At 44.4% G+C, this 21,159-nt stretch overlaps 1 protein-coding gene across 1 annotated transcript in view; it reads right to left on the reverse strand.

Annotated features, from left to right (window-relative positions):
- Positions 1–498: 498 nt before the first annotated feature.
- The window catches only part of PRIMA1 (proline rich membrane anchor 1), a 104,385-nt gene continuing 83,724 nt past the window's right edge, over positions 499–21,159 (reverse strand). Inside the window, exon 5 of the mRNA XM_077474760.1 lies at positions 499–2,223. Coding sequence (XP_077330886.1) covers positions 2,154–2,223 — 70 coding nt within the window. The 3' untranslated portion in view covers positions 499–2,153. The remainder of the gene's footprint in view (positions 2,224–21,159) is intronic.

Consider the following 21,159-nt stretch of genomic DNA (forward strand, 5'->3'; position numbering starts at 1 on the left):
ACCTGTGTCTTCAGCCATGGGCACAGGGTCTCAGACCTGCATCTACTCTTGGACATAGGTCTCCAGCCTGCATCTACTACTGCAATTAGGTCTTAAACCAAGGGCCCCGGGTCTCAAACCTGTGTCTACTCCTGGACATAGGTCTTTAGCCAAGTGCCCCAGGTCTCAAACCTGCATCTACTACTGGGCCTAGGTCTAAAGCAAAGTGCACCGAGTTTCAGACCTGCGTCTACTCCTGGACATAGGTCTTCAGCCTGCATCTACTACTGCAAATAGGTCTTTAGCCAAGTGCCCCAGGTCTCAAACTTGCATCTACTACTGTACCTAGGTCTTCAGCCATGTACACCGAGTCTAAGACCTGCGTCTACTCCTGCACATAGATCTTTAGCTAAGTTCCTCAGGTCACCAACCTGCTTCTACTGCTGGACATAGGTCTTCAGCCAAGTTCTCCACCCTGCGCCTACTACTGGACATAGGTCTTTAGCCAAGTGCCCCAGGTCTCAAACCTGCATCTACTACTGGGCTTAGCTCTAAAGCCAAGTGCACCGAGTATCAGACCTGCACCTACTCCTGGACATGGGTCTTCAGCCAACTTCCCCAAGTCTCCAACCTGCATCCAATCCTGGACATAAGTCTTAAGCCAAGCGTCCCAGGTCTCAAACTTGCATCTACTTCTGGGCCTAGGTCTACAGCCAAGTGCCCCAGGTCTCAGACCTGCATCTACTACTGAGCCTACATCTTCAGCCAAGTCCCCCAGGTCTCAAACCTGCATCTACTACATGGTCCTAGGTCCTCAGCCATGTGCCCCAGGTCTTCAACATGCATCTACTACCTAGTTGGACTTGGTTTGGGTGGAGTATCTGCAAAGGCAGAATTTGTGCTGCCTCTATTGTTGGTCAGAAATTGTATTGGATGTTTTGGGCCTGGTACTATAGACCAAACAACAGACAGGAAGATTGTCTTTCTACCTGGGGAAGTAATCCATGTGCTGCAACGAGTCTGAAACAGCTGTGCACAGTTTGGAATAAAAGACGCTATAATATTAGGCTGTGTATATAGTTATCCAAAGAACATAAAGAAATGATTTACGTACTATTTTATAATGAGGGTTAGTCCTCATATTTTTGGGATATGCAAATGGCCATATAAATATCTTTTATTCTAAGAAGGTTCTACTGCAGCACACACTGTTTCAGTGGAAACTTTTTGGTTCCTTTTGGCTTATTTCACTAGAAGCTGTTGAGCAATGCCTTCTACCTAGAGCAGTGGTCTTCAAACTGCGGCCCTTTGCTTGACTTTACCCACCCGTTAGAGGAACCCTAACAATGGCCCTTGCTCAGGGTAAATTTGGGGTTTAGTCACCATTGACACTCAGTCTGTACAAAAGATCTCATTGCCTGCTTTGAGATTTGTTCTTGCTTTTGAGGTGCACAAGATCTCATGTGGGCCCGGATGCTGCTGTAAATGCCCTTTGGCATGGCCTCCACTAAGGTTTACGGTTTTGGCCATGCAGAAGAAAGCATGGGCTATATTCTGTGAACCAAGTAGACTTGTTTTTTTTTTTTTTTTTTAATTCGGCAGCTCTGTCTTTTTTGGAAATACATTTTGTAGTTTCTTCCGTAACAGTCAGCCTAGAGGTATTGCATAGTAGTTATACCACTGCTGTGTTTTCTTTGATAAAGTATTAAGTGCATGCAATTCTGTTGGTATTCATGAACAATAAAGGCGCGGTCCCATAGAAAATAACATAGGGTTTGTATCTCGGGTACTAAAACTCTTGCGCATGCGGGCGTTCCTGTCCACGTCCTTCGTCCTTTTTAAATTGCGGGTTTACCACCTTCCTCGTGCCAGCGTCACAGTACTTTTGCGGGCAGTCAATAATGGCCGTAGGCTCATCCGCTGGCCGTTGGGAGCTCTCACTGGCCTTTCCACAAATACAGAGGGAATTCTCCAGCCCAACTGCACGTGTATTCTTTCCAGAATGACGGGTGCATGACCAAGTCTCCAGCCAATGGCCCATGCCATCTACATTGCAAGCCATCTTTTGGGCAGGGCTTGTCTTTTGCCCCCCCAAAGAAAAAGTTCAATGGCTCTTCTACCACGAAGGGTTTTGTGGGGGGGGGCGGCTTGACCATGACACTGGTACCTTGGATTTAGGCTGTTTCAAGGGTCATTGCATATTCAGCTCGGGTGGTGCCGTTTTCTTCCTTGTGGAGTGGTTTCCTGCAAGAATCAAGGAGACAAACCGGTCAGTTTTATACACGGCAAAGAGTCATGTGCTTGTGAAGAAAAGAAAAGTCAATTTTTGCTTTTTTTCTGTACTGCGGTTGCCTTTAAGACTTGGAAGTCCCCGGTCCCCCTTCTAAGGGGGCGTCGTAAAATAACAATGACAATGATTTAGCTGTTCCACTCTTTCCACAGAAAATTCACAATTTATTGGTATCCACACACCCCATCATGAAACACTCACTTTTGGTGCTCCTCCTCCTGCTGCTGCTGCCCTGTGCCTCGATGTGGCCCTACCTGTGTAGCCTTAGCTCCGGGGGGAGGCTCTGTTTCCCTTAGTTCGTCCTCCATTTTGAATTATAGTATACTTTTATGTAATTATAGGTAAGAACGTTGAGTACACTCTTGCCTCTCCTTCCTTTTTGTCCAGCAAATGTTCACTTTGTGACTTTCTACCTTTTTATTATAGATCCTTGTACTTGTTTTCTGCTCCTGATGAGTGGGAGTCCCCACGAAACGCGTAGAGCCTTAGCCTTATGCTACATCTTCAACATCATGTGATCTTGAGACTCTGCAATTAGTGATATTAATTTCATTATCACTTTTTATTATTATTTATTTTTTATTTATTTATTTTTATACTTTATTTACTACTTTCACTGTTTACATGATTGTTGCTTATGAATTAATATAATTACATTATCGTGTACCAACGTTTCTATTACCTATAGACTGATTTTATATTTTACTATTATCAACTAAATCATGTTGTCCATGAATTGTATATTACGATAATTACCATTTTGTATTATTATTTATATTTTTTGCTACGCACAATGTCATTATTATGTATAATTAAATTATTCAGATTCTATTGAACTATACTACTATGTTATTATTATACATTTTTTTGACGTAATGTTTACATGTTTGGAGCCCATGATCACGTGATTTTAACCTTTATCTTCTTAGCTGCGCTTCATATAAAGTCCCAACATTCCTTTTGCCAATGTTGCAAATTCCTTGCATATAACAGGGATGGAGGTAGATGAAGTTACCCATTCGTTAACCTCATATAAAGTCCCACTAACCCCGCCCCTTCTCTTTTTTTTGCCAATGTTTTAGCTGTGACTTCATTTATACACCTTGATAGGAGAGAAAGGCGAAAAAAAAGAGGAGAGGGATGAAAGACGAAATAGAAAGAAGAAAAGGAGAGTGAGAACAAGAGGGAGAGTGTGAGGGTGACCTTCACATTCCGTCACCAACAGGAAGAGGTCTACAAGACAGCCTGGCAGTGCTGGAGAAATTCAGTTTGGCATGGGCACTACATATACAAATCTTAGGATTTCTTTTGATTGATGCAGTACTCACTGGGGCTTATAATTTTTTATTAAATAGTTTTTTCCCTTTTTTTTGATATTTTTTTTTAATTTGTCTTCATATGGTGGTCTCAACTCCATTTCCCCTGATGAAGCCGTTTGTACGACGAAACATGTAGGGAGGATTTTGACCCATCCGCACACCCAGACCTATATCATCTTGGCCCTACCTCATTGGGTGTGCTTTTGTTTATTTATGATTGTACAAATCCTTTTGATACCGTTGTGACTTTTGTATTTTGTTTTGTTATGTATTAAAATTGTTCTTTTTAAATATATTTCTTTGTCTTTGATGAATCTAGGCACCGTAATAATCCCCCTTCCCCTCCAACTACCTTTTTTGTCTCATACAAATCTTACAGTGGTCCAAGGAAATAACACCAATCAAATAAGAGTTCTTCCTTTTTATATGAAGCACCTGCACTCTTGGGGGCGTGTCTGTGGGTGGAGCTGGCTGAAGCTGCTTTCACCTGTTTACAAACCCTTGGTTCACACCTATGCGTTTTTTAGTGCATTTTTGCAGAAACAAACTACAGACCATTTAACATGCTGTCCTATGGATCTAGTAGATATCTGTGCATTTTGAGCCGGTGCGTTTTTTTTTTTTTTTTTGGAAAGTGTCAAGGACTTTTTTCCACAGAAGAATGCGCTTTTTGCGTGTAATAGACATCAATGGACTCGCACCAAAAATGCATGTGTTGCATTTTTTGATGAGTTTTGCATTTTATTTTGGCTAATAGGAAAGTATGATAGTTCTGTTTATGCAATGTGACTTTGCGGCTTTTATACTCTCTGGCACTAAGGTAGCATCAAAGAAGTACAGGAACCTTTATGTGTCCAAATGTGCATGTTAGGGTAAAGGGCTAGGGTTAAGGTTAAATGTTAGGTTTAGAGTTAGGGTTATAGAGTTAGGGCTAGGACTAGGGTTAGGGATAGAGTTGGGGTTACAACTGAGGTTAGGGATAGAGTTATGGTTAGGACTAGAGATAGAGGTAGGGCTAGGACTAGGGTTAGGGATAGAGTTAGGGTTAGGGATAGAGTTAGGGTTAGGGATAGAGTTAGGGTTAGGGTTAGGGATAGGGTTAGCATTAGGACTAGAGTTAGAGATAGAGGTAGGGCTAGGGTTAGGACTAGAGTTAGAGATAGAGGTAGGGCTAGGACTATGGTTAGGACTAGAGTTAGAGATAGAGGTAGGGCTAGGACTATGGTTAGGACTAGAGTTAGAGATAGAGGTAGGGCTAGGACTAGAGTTAGAGATAGAGGTAGGGTTAGGGATAGAGTTAGGGTTAGGACTGAGGTTAGGGATAGAGTTATGGTTAGGACTTGGGTTAGGGATAGAGTTATGGTTAGGACTTGGGTTAGGGATAGAGTTATGGTTAGGACTTGGGTTAGGGATAGAGTTATGGTTAGGACTATGGTTAGGGATAGAGTTAGGACTATGGTTAGGGATAGAGTTAGGACTATGGTTAGGGATATAATTATGGTTAAGACTAGGGTTAAAAATCGAGTTAGAGCTCTGCCTTGGGTTAGGGATAGAATTAGGGTTAGGACTAAGGTTAGGGATAGAATTAGGGTTAGGACTAAGGTTAGGGATAGAGTTAGGGTTAGGACTAAGGTTAGGGATAGAGTTAGGGTTAGGACTAAGGTTAGGGATAGAGTTAAGGTTAGGAGTAGGACCAAGTTTAGGGATAGAGTTAGGGCTAGGACTAGGGTTAGGGATAGAGTTAGGGCTAGGACTAGTGTTAGGGATAGAGTTAGGGCTAGGACTAGGGTTAGGGATAGAGTTAGGGCTAGGACTAGGGTTAGGGATAGTTAGGGCTAGGACTAGGGTTAGGGATAGAGAGAGGTTCCATGCACACTGGCAAAAAAAAAGAAAGGCGTTTGACAAGGTTAGAGGTAGGGTTAGGGTTAAGGATAGAGTTAGGGTTAGGATTAAGGGCTAGGGTTAGGGTTAAATGTTAGCATTAGGGTTAGAGATAGTTAGGGATAGAGATAGAGTTGGGGTTAGGACTAAGGTTAGAGATAGAGTTGGGGTTAGGGATAGTGATAGAGTTAGGGTTTGCGATAGGGTTGGGGTTAGAGTTAAGGTTAGGGATAAGGTTAGGGTTAGGGACAGAGACAGAGTAAGGGTTAAAGATAGGGTTAGTGTTAGAGCTAGAGTTAGGGATAGTGATAGATAGAGTTAGGGTTAGAGATAAAATTGGGGTTAGAGATAGTTAGGGTTAGGGATAGAGTTGGGGTCAGGGATTGAGTTAGGGTTAGGACAAGGGTAAGAGATAGAGTATGGGTTAGGGTTAGAGGTAGGGTTAGGGTTAAAGATAGAGTTAGGGTTAGGATTAAGGACTAGGGTTAGGGTTAAATGTTAGCATTACGGTTAGAGATAGTTAGGGTTAGAGATAGTTTGGGTTAACAGCAAAAAGTGTGCAAAGCAGTTGGTCCTGGCCTCGGAAAGGGAGGAAGGAATGAAAATGGGGATGAAGGAGGGAAGCGTGGAAGGAAAAAAAGGGATGGAGGGAGGAAGGGTGGAAGGGAGGAATGAAGGGAGGAAAAAAGGAAGGAAGCAAGAAAGGAAGGAAAGAGGAATGAAGGGAGGAAAGCGGGAGAAAGGAAGGAAGAAAGGAGGTATGGAGGGAGGAAGAAAGCAATGAAGGAGGGAGGGAGGGAGGAAAAGAGGGATGGAGGAAGGAAGGGAGAGATGAAGGACAGAAGGAAGGAATGAAAGGAGGGAGGCGGGGGGGGGGGGACTGACTAATAAAAGCGGAGAAAGAAAGACCTGCAATGTAATGAGAATATCATTCCATAACTGTCAGTAGAAGACAAAAAGTTTCCGCTCTGACCTGTGACATGACAGCCTCCTCTCCTACTAATGGGCTGATTTGATAATCAGCCGGCTCTTAAGCGCCTCCCGCAGAGAGAGGCAGCAATTAGCGCGGTGTAGTGGCTGTAAACAATCAATTCTGTTCAGCTGCTGTTCTCCGCAATTATATCACTACGGGAGGAATCTGAGGCTTCCAACACACAATCGTGTCTCATCCAGACGTGTTGGGGGGCCTCCGCAGTGAGACACCCGAGGGGCCACATCATTTAGTTGGCCTACAATTGGATGCAGGAAAAACTAAAGACAAACAATGTATTTTACTGCAATTGTAAGAGAAACTTTCCCCCTAATTCAGTCAGGTATCTATATTCCCATATTCCCCCTTAGTCGGGTATCTATATTCCCATATTCCCCCTTAGTCGGGTATCTATATTCCCATATTACCCCTTAGTCAGGTATCTATATTCCCATATTCCCCCTTAGTCGGGTATCTATATTCCCATATTCCCCCTTAGTCGGGTATCTATATTCCCCCATAGTCGGGTATCTATATTCCCATATTCCCCCTTAGTCGGGTATCTATATTCCCCCGTAGTCGGGTATCTATATTTCCATATTCCCCCTTAGTCGGGTATCTATATTTCCATATTCTCCCTTAGTCGGGTATCTATATTCCCATATTCTCCCTTAGTCGGGTATCTATATTCCCATATTCCCCCGTAGTCGGGTATCTATATTCCCATATTCCCCCTTAGTCGGGTATCTATATTCCCATATTCCCCCTTAGTCGGGTATCTATATTCCCAGCAATGGTTTCCATACTAGAACTTCACCGAGTCTTAGTGACTAGCAGTGCTCAGGCAGCTTCTGAATTCCTCTTGAGAGAGGACCAGTCAGGTGGGCTGTATGGGGCCCCGATGATAACAGCAGCCCTGGCGCCTGGCACCCCCACACGTTGGCAAAATGCCTGTTTTCACATGCGCAGCATGCCATATCACCATGCGATTCCATGCAGCGCAATTTTAAAACAGCCTGGGACTTTTTTACCTGCATTTCTGCATGAATTTCTGACATGAATGGGCTGCCCTACCCTCAGAACCAGGGGCGACACGTCCATTAGGGGCGCCCAGGCGATACCCCCTCTCTCCAGGCCACCCCCTATATGTAATGGATATCCGCGGCCCCCCCCCATTTCAGGACACCGGGTGCATGAATTACAGAGGCTGTGGTTTTTTTGAAGCACGAAGCGAGGAGGAGAAGAGCCGCTGGCCAATGCCTGGATGCCCCATCCCAGTCAATGCCCGACCCCACCGCCACTCCTTGGATGCCCGATCCCATTCGATGCCCGATCCCCACCACCACTCCTTGGATACCCATTCCCAGTCGATGCCCGATCTCCACCGCCAATCCTTGGATGCCCGATCCCAGTCAATGCCCGATCCCCACCACCACTCCTTGGATGCCCGATCCCAGTCAATGCCCGATCCCCACCACCACTCCTTGGATGCCCGATCCCAGTCAATGCCCGATCCCCACCGCCACTCCTTGGATGCCCGATCCCAGTCAATGCCCGATTCCCACCGCCACTCCTTGGATGCCCGATCCCAGGCGATGCCTGGATGCTCGATCCCCGCCACTGCTCCTCGGATGCCCGATCCCACCGCCACTCCTCGGATGCCTGATCCCCACCACTGCTCCTCGGATGCCCGCTGTCTAGATGGGGGTAAGTGCCGCTGAACCGACCAGCAGACAGCAAGGGAGATTTGAGTTGCCACGGGGGGCGGGGGTTGGGTTGATTGCCGCCCCCCCAATCAAAAAACCACCAACCGCCACAGCTATAGGTACAAGTATGAACCTAAATGGTGGCGGTTGGTGGTTTTTGTTTGGGGGGGGGGCAAACAACCACTCCCTTCCCCCGTGGCACCTCAAATCCTCACCCCGCTGCCTGCCGGTCCACCGGCACTTACCCCATCAGCGGCGGGGATTGTGGGCACATTAGGGATCGGCAGGCTCAAAGCGGCAGGGATCGGCTGGCAAACCAGGCAGGGGATCAGGTAGCGGCGGGCATCTGGATAGAGGGGGGGTGGCGCCCTTAAAGGACGGGCCTCCCCTGAACCTAACCTATTGCTGGCTGCAATAAACAAGCAATAGATCTTTAGCAGTGATCTGTTGCTGCAAATGAAAGCTGCACAGAGCTACAGCATAACTGTCCCTGGCATCCCTGCCAGTTCCACCTGCTTTCCCATTAAAATCTGACCACACTAAGCAGGAGAGCACACAGTGGTCAGTTCTCTAGCTGTGCTAAGAACTCAGTCTGCTGTCCTCCAATGATCAGACTTGTCCTGACACACCCCTCCTGCACAGCTTTTCATCGGGAAGTTTAGTGCACTGCAGTTGCTTCTCCCCCAGCTCTTATGCAGCTGAGAACAGAGGAAATGTGATCACTTATATAAACGGGGAAAAGGGGTATTTAAAATTGTTTTTTTTTTATTGTTTTTTTTAACTATCTATACACAAATGTTTTGCATTCCATGTCTATTTTACACCGAATGGGTTGTTTTGCAAGGTGAGGGTTTTCAATCACTTTAACAAAAGGGGTGCGATTGGTCCCTGGTCTATGCTGGGTCTGTCAGGGACACTGCACAGGACCAGTTCCTCTGAAGCTGCAAGCTCTTTATTACGCTAATTGCCCCCCTCCCCCCCATCAGCCTCTACTGGAAGGTAAAAGAGAGGGTGGTAATCTTGCAGGCTCTGCTCGTGTATAGTGTTATCACTGCATGAGCAGAGGGAGGAGTATGTGATGTCTGCTGACAGTTCATACCTCATATGCCAGGTCTGACCTAGCAGGGATCTGCAGCAGTTTTCTATATTGAAACCAGCCGCAGTCTCTTTGTTCCCCTCAGAGTGAAATAGAAACTTGCAAGGGGGGTGAAGAGAGCACTGGAAGTCTGCTTAGCTAATGTGGCGCATACCACTCCCGCCAGTTTCCTGTGCCATCATAATGGTAACGCTGGTTCAGCAGATTCCTTGCTCAGCATTACCCCCAGCTTTGCTGATCCCCCGCTCAGGGGAACCCTCCACTGATCCCCCGCTCAGTAGTAATCCCCAGCTCTGCTGATCCCCTGCTTAGTAGAAATCCCCAGCTCTGCTGATCCCTAAAGCTCTGCTGATCCCCTACTCAGTAGTAATCCCCAGCTCTGCTGATCCCCTGCTTAGTAGAAATCCCCAGCTCTGCTGATTCCCAAAGCTCTGCTGATCCCTCACTCAGTAGTAACCCCCAGCTATGCTGATTCCCCTGCTCAGTAGTAATCCCCAGCTCTGCTGATCCCCAAAGCTCTGATTGCCTACCCAGTAGTAACACCCAGCTATGCTGATCCCCCCACTCAGTAGTAACCCCCAGCTCTGCCGATCCCCTGCTTAGTAGTAATGCCCAGCTCTGCTGATCCCCTACTCAGTAGTAACCCCCAGCTATGCTGACCCCCCACTCAGTAGTAACCCCCCGCTCAGTAGTAACCCCCAACTATGCTGATCCCTCACTCAGTAGTAACCCCCAGCTATGCCGATTCCCCAGCTTAGTAGTAATCCCCAGCTCTGTTGATCCCCTACTCAGTAGTAACCCCCATTCAATAGTAATGCCCAGCTCTTCTGATCCCCCGCTCAGTAGCAATCCCCAGCTCTGCTGATCCCCCTACCCAGTAGTAATCCCCAGGTATACCGATTTCCCCGCTCAGTAGTAACCCCCAGCTCTGCTGATCCCCAAAGCTCTGCTGATCCTTCACTCAGTAATAACGCCCAGCTCTTCTGATCCCCCCCGCTCAGTAGTAATCCCCAGCTCTGCTGATCCCCAAAGCTCAACTCATCCCCCACTCAGTAATAACGGCCAGCTCTTCTGATCCCACCCGCTCAGTAGTAATCCCCAGCTCTGCTGATCCCCGGCTCAGTAGTAATCCCCAGCTCTGTTGATCTCCAAAGCTCTGCCTATCCCTCCGTCAGTAGTACCCCCCATAGTATCCTCTGGTTTACTGATCCTCCTCTCTCTCTGGTCCCCACTCAGCTTACACTATAGCATTCCCATTTTGCACACCATGTGTGCCGTCTGCTAGTTGCTCTGCTCCAGTCCAGACCCAGCTCACCTTCCCGCTGCTCCTCGGTGCACCCCAGATGTGACGCCTGCACCAGACACTCCCAGGATATAAACACCTGAACCCGGAAGTGACTGACGTCTTTCTGGTTTGCTTGTTGGTCTCCCAGTGCATCCTGGGATATCTCATACCTGCAGCACCCCCCAAAACAAAGCCAAGCCGACTCTGAATAAAAGCCCTTCAGAAGCTGCAGGTAGCTGTCAGCGAGCGTTGTCACAGACTTCTATGGAGGCTTTGAAGACGCTCTAAATCACCAAGAAAGGGACAAGGGGGTATACGTGTCCAATGCCACATTTTGAAGCAAGTGTGCGTGAGCCCTTAACTGAAAAAATGTATTCCTGACTTTAGAAAGGAACACAATTCTCAATGCTAACAAGCCAAGAAAAAGATTCCCATTTTCCAAAAAAAAAAGTGACAGTTATTTCCAGCCCAGTGCAGTGAGATTCGAGAAATAAAGCCACAAAATACTGAAGGTCGCATAGCGGGAACCCGCGCTCCCACTCGCAATTTTGTGTGGCCGATTTTCACGCATATGGCAGCCCATTCACTTCAATAGACCGCCCCACGCACGTTCGTCACCAGCGGCGGCCCGCCCATTAGGCCCCCCCCTCCTTATATGCAATGGATAGATTCATGCATAGCCCGAATCTATCCACGGCTGCCGTGGCCACCCCCTATTCATGCGTCTGGCCCCTTTCAGGGCGCATAAATTACAGCGACCAAGGTTTTTTTTTTTTAAGCACCTGATTAGAGCCAGAGGCTCTAATAGGCATTAAAATAGGGTGGGGCTCGGGTCACAGAGAATGCCACCGGAGCCCACGCAGGTGTGTTACGACAGTGAATGAACACTGAACACTGATCCTCAATCCGGCCGGTCCGAAGCGGGTGCGAGACCCCTTTTCCAATTGGCCAAAAAAAAAAAGAGAAGACTCCCGATTGGCTGTGGAGGAGGGAGGGAGGAAACGGAAGCCTCCGCCGCTGTCGCTGCGATGACCCGTGGAGAACGGGAGGCCACCGCCGCCACCGAGCAGGGTGTAGCTGCCGGTGATGGGGTAAGTGACGCTGACTGTGGGGGGGGGGGTGTTTATACTGTTTAATATGTCTTTGTGTTTTGTTTATACTGTTTGCCGCCCCCCCCCCAAAAAAAAAAAATTCCACTGGCGAGCGAACGGGTACCATTCGTCGTAAGTGGCACCCCAATCTTTCTGCAATTGTCACGTTTTTTTTCCGCAACACAATAATGCTGCAATCGTGGGAAAACGCGCTTTTAAAAATCATGTGAATTTTGTTGCCCCAAAAAAGGGGGAGGAGCTTCTTTTGGGTGAAAAACTGTGGCGGGCACTGTTTTTCACCCAAAAGAAGCTCCTCCTCCTTTTTTGGGGCAACAAAATTCACATGATTTTTAAAGGCGCGTTTTCCCACGATTGCAGCATTATTGTGTTGCGTAAAAAAAAAATCGTGACAATTGCGGGAAAAATCTGGGTGCCACTTACGCTGAATGGTGCCCGTTCGCTCGCCAGCAGAATATTTTTTTTTTTTTGGGGGGTGGGGCGACAAATAGTATAAACAAAACACAAAAAACATATTAAAACAGCATAAAAATTGGGGTGCTACTTACGCTGAATGATGCCCGTGCACTCGCCACGTGTCTTGCGGCGAATGCCGTTGCAAATTGGAATCGCAGGGAGAATCACAACGTTTTTTTTTTTTTTGCCTGCGATTCTCCATTGCCAAGTGTGAATGGGGCCCAAAGCTTTGCGAATCGAGCCGCGTGTATTTTAACTAAATAAATGTGTCCGGATGCGAGCCTGTAGCTGTTCTTTTAAATCGGCGCTTGTTTACTGACCGCCCCTCGCTGAAAAAAAAAAAAACATCTCTCGACCAAAATTCTCTGGAGGACGTCCATTAAATTTTCCCCACAAATGATGTTTTTCAGATGTGGTTTCTGGACGGCTTCTTCTCATTAGATCCATTATGATGAGGACGGATCGCTTACAATGAGAATCATTTCTGTGTAGTAATATTGTGGGGACAGGCTCAGAAATAATAAAATACAGAATACTTAAGTGCAGGTGCAGCAAAAAAAATACTCAAAAACAATTCCCCGAAATTAATAAAAAATATATAGGAAAATGAATAATAAAAGCTGCACCAAAAAACAGTGATCCCTCACTTGTGCCAATATAAACAAACGATTTAAATTATTAGTGCGCTAATATCAATACTCAATGATACGAATACCATAAAAAATAAATAAATAAATAACAATAAATAATTGTGTAAGTAAATAGATAATAAATAAATATTATTTATTTGTTATCTATTTACTTACATGATTATTTATTAATTGTTATTTATTCATTTATTATTGTTTTTTTATGGTATTTGTATCATTGAGTAACAAACTATTTAAATTATTAGTGCGCTAATATCAATACTCAATAATACGAATACCATAAAAAAAAAAATAACAATAAATAATCGTGTAAGTAAATAGATAACAAATAAATAAATGAATAAATAACAATTAATAAATAATCGTGTAACTAAATAGATAATAAATAAATGAATGAATAAATAACAATGAATAAATAATTGTGTAAGTAAATAGATAACAAATAAATAAATGAATAAATAACAATTAATAAATAATCGTGTAACTAAATAGATAATAAATAAATAAATGAATGAATAAATAACAATGAATAAATAATTGTGTAAGTAAATAGATAACAAATAAATATTATTTATTTGTTATCTATTTACTTACACGATTATTTATTGTTATTTATTCATTTATTATTGTTTTTTTATGGTATTCGTATCATTGAGTAACAAACTATTTAAATTATTAGTGCGCTCTTATATCAATACTCAATGCTCAATGATACGAATACCATAAAAAATAATAAATGAATAAATAACAATTAATAAACGTGTAAGTAAATAGATAACAAATAAATAGATAACAATTAATAAATAATCGTGTAAGTAAATAGATAACAAACAAATAAATAAATATTTATTTATTTGTTATCTATTTACTTACACGATTATTCATTAATTGTTGTTTTTTTTTTTATGGTGTTCGTATCATTGAGTAACAAGCTATTTAAATTATTAGTGCGCTAATATCAATACTCAATGCTCAATGATACGAATACCATAAAAAACAATAATAAATGAATAAATAACAATTAATAAATAATCGTGTAAGTAAATAGATAACAAATAAATAAATAAATAACAATAAATGACCATGTAAGTAAATAGATAACAAATAAATAAATGAATAAATAACAATAAATAATCGTATAAGTTAATAGATAACAAATAAATAAATGAATAAATAACAATTAATAAATAATCGTGTAATTCAATAGATAACAAATAAGTAAATAAATGAATAAATAACAATTAATAAATAATCGTGCAAGTAAATAAATTAATATTTATTTATTTACTTACACGATTATTTATTAATTGTTCATTTATTGTTTTTTATGGTAGTAGTATCATTGAGTATTGATATTTGCACACTAATAAGTTAAATTGTTTATACAGGCTGACAAATACTGCTAAAAAATAACTATGGAGGTCACCAATCCACAAACTGCGCAGACACAAGAACACAACGCTACAAAGAATACTTTCCTATTGTAACAAATGTATCTAAATCCAAAAACAAAAAGGAAATATGTTGCAACTTTAAGTAGAACTTAGAGGCTGTAAATCTTTGTGTTTTTTCACCTTCCCGACCGCCTCACGCCGCTATATGTCAGCAGAAGGACACGTACAGACAGAATCACGTACCTGTACGTTGCCCTTTTAAGAGGCGGCGGGGGCGCGCGCCTACGGGAAGTTACGTGAGTCCGGTCAATTTTTTGGGGGGGCCACGTCGCACAACCGCGCAATTGTCAGTTAAAGCGACGCAGTGCCAAATCACAAAAGGTGCTCTGGTCAGGAAGGGGGTAAATTCTGCTGAGGCTGAAGTGGTTAATGCATCCTATGCGTTAAAGCGGAGTTCCACCCAAAAATCGAACTTCCGCTTTTTGGAATCCCCCCCCCTCCGGTGTCACATTTGGCACCTTTCGGGGGCAGGGGGGAGCGGATACCTGTCTAATCCAGGTATTTGCTCCCACTTCTGGGCATAGAGCATCGCAGGCTCCGCGCCGATCTACGCCATGTCCTACATTCGGCGTCTATGGACTCGGTGCGCGCCAGCAAGGTAACCCCCCCGGGAGAGCGCTTCTCCTAGGGGGTTATACGATGCAGGGAAGAGCTGATATCGCCGCCGGGGGGAACCCCAGAAGAGGAGGATCGGGGCCACTCTGTGCAAAACCAACTGCACAGTGGATTTTTGTTTAGGAGCCTCGTTATGGGGCTTTGGTGAAATATCAAGGGTGTAAATAGACCCCTGATGTCTCACTTCTGAGACAGAGAAAGAAATGGAGGACAGAGATTCCCCCAGTCCCTTTCTCTGCAGCCTGCAGTAAACAGTTTACTATGCTTCAATTAACCACTTCAGCCCCAGAAGATTTGGCTGCTCAATGACCAGGTCATTTTTTTCCATACGGCACTGCGTTGCTTTAACTGACAATTGCGCGGTCATGCAAACAAAATTGACGTCCTTTTTTTCCTCACAAATAGAGCTTTCTTTTGGTGGTATTTTATCATCTCTGCGCTTTTTATTTTTTGCACTATAAACAAAAAAAGAGCGGCAATTTTGAAAAAAAAACCAAAATATTTTGTACTTTTTGTTGTAATAAATATCCCAATTTTTTTTAAGTTAATTTTTTCCTCATTTTAGGCCAATTATATATTCTTCTACATATTTTTATTCTTTATATTTTTATCGCAAAAAAAAGCATATTGATTGGTTTGCGCAAAAGTTATAGCGTCTACAAAATAGGGGATAGATTTATGGCATTTTTTTTTTTTACTAGTAATGGCGGCGATCTGTGATTTTTATCGAGACCGCGACATTATGGAGGACACGTCAGAACATTTTTGACAAATTTTTGGGACCACTGACATCTATACAGCGATCAGTGCTATAAAAATGCACTGATTACTGTAGAAATGTCACTGGCAGGGAAGGGGTTAACACTGGGGGGGATCAAGGGGTTAACTGTGTTCCCTGTGTGTGTTCTAACTGTGGGGGAGGGGATTGACTTTAGGAGATGAGAGATCGTGCTTCCTAGCTATTAGGAACTCACGATCTGTCTCTCCTCAGCTCACAGAACAGGGACGTGTGTGTGTTTACACACACGCGTCCCTGTTCTGCCTCTCGAGCCCGCATTGCTCGTGGCCGGCGGTCATCGCGACCGCCGGTCACGAGCATCGGCACCCCCCGCGGTGCACCTGCTATCACACTTAAAGGGACTGACATACAGCTACGACGGTTCGCGGGATCGTGCCGACCTACCGTGGTATAATGACGGCGGCTGGTCAGCAAGTGGTTGAGAATGAAGACGGGCCGATCGGCACAGATCACTCACTGTGTTCAGTTAGAAAAAGCAAGCCAGTTAATTAAATATTTACCAGCCCCTTCCTTGCTCCTGAGAGGCAGCATTGCAGGGGTGAGACGGGAAGCAGAGGGAATCGGCACCGTATGGGGTGATTAGGGTGTCCCCTATGTGCATGCCTATGCCCGCCGGAGGCAGTGTAATGCTTTGGCCAATTTTCCCCTGGGAAACCTTGGCTCCTGCCATTCATGTGGATGGTACTGCACATGTACCACCTACCTGATCTACCTGGACATTGCTGGTGGCTAAGTCCACCCCTTCACGGAAATGGTATTCCCTAATGGCAGCGACCTCTTTCAGCGGGACAGTGCGCCCTGCCACACTGCAGAAATGGTTTCCCAACTTACAGCGTACCTTCAGAGGTCTAGTGGAGCCCATGCCACCATGGGTCAGGACAAGGTGACCTACTCAATGGGTGGTCATAAAATGATGGACCCTTTACAGAAATGGTATTCCCTAATGGCAGCGACCTCTTTCAGCGGGACAGTGCGCCCTGCCACACTGCAGAAATGGTTTCCCAACTTACAGCGTACCTTCAGAGGTCTAGTGGAGCCCATGCCACCATGGGTCAGGACAAGGTGACCTACTCAATGGGTGGTCATAAAATGATGGACCCTTTACAGAAATGGTATTCCCTAATGGCAGCGACCTCTTTCAGCTGGACAGTGCGCCCTGCCACACTTGCAATGGTTTCCCAACTTACAGCGTACCTTCAGAGGTCTAGTGGAGTCCATGCCACCATGGGTCAGGACAGGGGGACCTACTCAATGGGTGGTCATAAAATGATGGACCCTTTACGGACATGGTATTCCCTAATGGCAGCGACCTCTTTCAGCTGGACAGTGCGCCCTGCCACTGCAAAAATGGTTTCCCAACTTACAGCGTACCTTCAGAGGTCTTAGTGCACTCCATGCCACCATGGGTCAGGACAAGGGGACCTACTCAATGGGTGGTCATAAAATGATGGACCCTTTACAGAAATGGTATTCCCTAATGGCAGCGACCTCTTTCAGCTGGACAGTGCGCCCTGCCACACTTGCAATGGTTTCCCAACTTACAGCGTACCTTCAGAGGTCTAGTGGAGTCCATGCCACCATGGGTCAGGACAGGGGAACCTACTTAATGGGTGGTCATAAAATGATGGACCCTTTACAGAAATGGTATTCCCTAATGGGATTGACCTCTTTCAGCTGGACAGTGCACCCTGCCACTGCAAAAATGGTTTCCCAACTTACAGCGTACCTTCAGAGGTCTTAGTGGACTCCATGCCACCATGGGTCAGGACAGGGGGACCTACTCAATGGGTGGTCATAAAATGATGGCTGTTCCGGTGTATTTGGATGAAAGTGTTTGTGCCCAAAGTTCCGATTGTAATAAAAAGTCGAACTCAGGAGGAAATGCGGCACAGGGGACAGGAGAATGCCCCGAGAACCCCCGGACGTGCGCTCCTCATCCGCGGGCTTGTATCTCCTGCCTCCCGTCATCTCCATTCTTTCCCCTCCCCGCCCGGGAAAGATTTATTATTCATATTTAAGCAAACTTCTGGGCTCCTACCATCTGCCTTGTCATCAATCACAATAAAAGCCGGGGTGCCATCACGGCAATGTTCTTCCCCTTCTCCTCACTCCAATTCCCAGCGCTGCAATAAATGTGAGGATTTAGTGCGCTGGAGCGTGCGGGGCGGGAAAGCCTGTCACACTTTCCAATGAATATTCATAAACCCTTTCAGGGTCGGAGGACACCTTTATGCTCGGAGCGTTATAGCGGTGGAAGAGAAGAGCGCGCAGTTGTTTTTTTTTTTTTTTTTTTAACGGCCGGTTGCCGGAGTTCTAACATGACCTGACAGATGGCGGTGATCACCAGAGAAATCCATCATGGTGGCCACATACCGGGAGATCGTGTCAGATCCGTAAAGTGTATCTAATACCAAAATGGCTCATAATGCTTAACAGTCCTTAGATGAGGCGGCTGCATTTTCTTTTTTTCAAGCTAAGAGCACTTTCACCATGAACAGAAAATACCTGTTGATCCTGCCAGAAATGCAGTGTTCTTTCTTTTCAGCTGAAAGCACCAACGACCTTCTCTTTCTACCAACGAATTCCATCAATCCACTGTGTAACAGACGCATAGAACACTACGCCCCCCAACATGACCCTCCACTGAACACCATCATAATACAATTCTATTACACTCTATACATGGAACACTACACCCCCCAACATGACCCTCCACTGAACACCATCATCATACAATTCTATTACACTCTATACATGGAACACTACACCCCCCAACATGTCCTCCACTGATCACCATTATCATACAATTCTATTACACTCTATACATAGAACACTACACCCCCCAACATGTCCTCCACTGATCACCATCATTATACAATTATATTACACTCTATACATAGAACACTACACCCCCCAACATGTCCTCCACTGATCACCATTATCATACAATTCTATTACACTCTATACATAGAACACTACACCCCCCAACATGTCCCACCACTGATCACCACCATAATACAATTATATTACACTCTATACATAGAACACTACACCCCCCAACATGTCCTCCACCCATCACCATCATCATACAATTCTATTACACTCTATACATAGAACACTACACCCCCCAACATGTCCTCCACCGATCACCATCATCATACAATTCTATTACACTCTATACATAGAACACTACACCCCCCAACATGTCCTCCACCGATCACCATCATCATACAATTCTATTACACTCCATACATAGAACACTACACCTCCCAACATGTCCTCCACTGATCACCATCATCATACAATTCTATTACATTCTATACATAGAACACTACACCTCCCAACATGTCCTCCACCGATCACCATCATCATACAATTCTATTACACTCTATACATAGAACACTACACCCCCCAACATGTCCTCCACTGATCACCATCATCATACAATTCTATTACACTCTATACATAGAACACTACACCCCCCAACATGTCCTCCACCCATCACCATCATCATACAATTCTATTACACTCTATACATAGAACACTACACCCCCCAACATGTCCTCCACTGATCACCATCATCATACAATTCTATTACACTCTATACATAGAACACTACACCCCCCAACATGTCCTCCACCGATCACCATTATCATACAATTCTATTACACTCTATACATAGAACACTACACCCCCCAACATGTCCTCCACCCATCACCATCATCATACAATTCTATTACACTCTATACATAGAACACTACACCCCCCAACATGTCCTCCACCGATCACCATCATAATACAATTCTATTACACTCTATACATAGAACACTACACCCCCCAACATGTCCTCCACCGATCACCATCATCATACAATTATATTACACTCTATACATAGAACACTACACCCCCCAACATGTCCACCACTGATCACCACCATAATACAATTATATTACACTCTATACATAGAACACTACACCCCCCAACATGTCCTCCACTGATCACCATCATAATACAATTCTATTACACTCTATACATAGAACACTACACCCCCCAACATGTCCTCCACCGATCACCATCATAATACAATTCTATTACACTCTATACATAGAACACTACACCTCCCAACATGTCCTCCACTGATCACCACCATAATACAATTATATTACACTCTATACATAGAACACTACACCCACCAACATTACCCACCACTGGTCACCATCATCATACAATTCTATTACACTCTATACATAGTACACTACGCCCCCCAACATGTCCCACCACTGATCACCACCATAATACAATTATATTACACTCTATACATAGAACACTACACCCCCCAACATGTCCTCCACCGATCACCATCATCATACAATTCTATTACACTCTATACATAGAACACTACACCCCCCAACATGACCCTCCACTGGACACCATCATCATACAATTATATTACACTCTATACATAGTACACTACACCCACCAACATTACCCACCACTGATCACCATCATAATACAATTCTATTACACTCTATACATAGAACACTACACCCCCCCAACATGACCTTCCACTGGACACCACCATAATACAATTCTATTACACTCTATACATAGAACACTACACCCAGCAACATGACCCTCCACTGGTCACCATCATAATACAATTCTATTACACTCTATACGTAGAACACTACACCCCCCAACATGACCCACCACTGGTCACCATCATAATACAATTCTATTACACTCTATACATGGAACACTACACCCCCCCAACATGTCCCACCACTGGTCACCATCATCATACAATTCTATTACACTCTATACATAGAACACTACACCCCCCAACATGACCCTCCACTGGACACCATCATAATACAATTATATTACACTCTATACGTAGAACACTACACCCCCCAACATGACCCACCACTGGTCACCATCATCATACAATTCTATTACACTCTATACGTAGAACACTACACCCCCCCAACATGACCCACCACTGGTCACCATTATAATACAATTCTATTACACTCTATACATAGAACACTACACCCCCCAACATGTCCCACCACTGGTCACCATCATCATACAATTCTATTACACTCTATACATAGAACACTACACCCCCCAACATGTCCCACCACTGATCACCATCATCATACAATTCTATTACACTCTATACATAGAACACTACACCCCCCCAACATGACCTTCCACTGGACACCATCATAATACAATTCTATTACACTCTATACATGGAACACTACACCCCCCCAACATGTCCCACCACTGGTCACCATCATCATACAATTCTATTACACTCTATACATAGAACACTACACCCCCCAACATGTCCCACCACTGGTCACCATCATCATACAATTCTATTACACTCTATACATAGAACACTACACCCCCCAACATGTCCCACCACTGATCACCATCATCATACAATTCTATTACACTCTATACATAGAACACTACACCCCCCCAACATGACCTTCCACTGGACACCATCATAATACAATTCTATTACACTCTATACAT

This window comes from Lithobates pipiens, unplaced genomic scaffold (genome assembly GCF_037356315.1).
Source record: "Lithobates pipiens isolate NorthernLeopardFrog02 unplaced genomic scaffold, aLitPip1_a1.2 Scaffold_127, whole genome shotgun sequence".
Classification (NCBI taxonomy): Eukaryota; Metazoa; Chordata; class Amphibia; order Anura; family Ranidae; genus Lithobates; species Lithobates pipiens.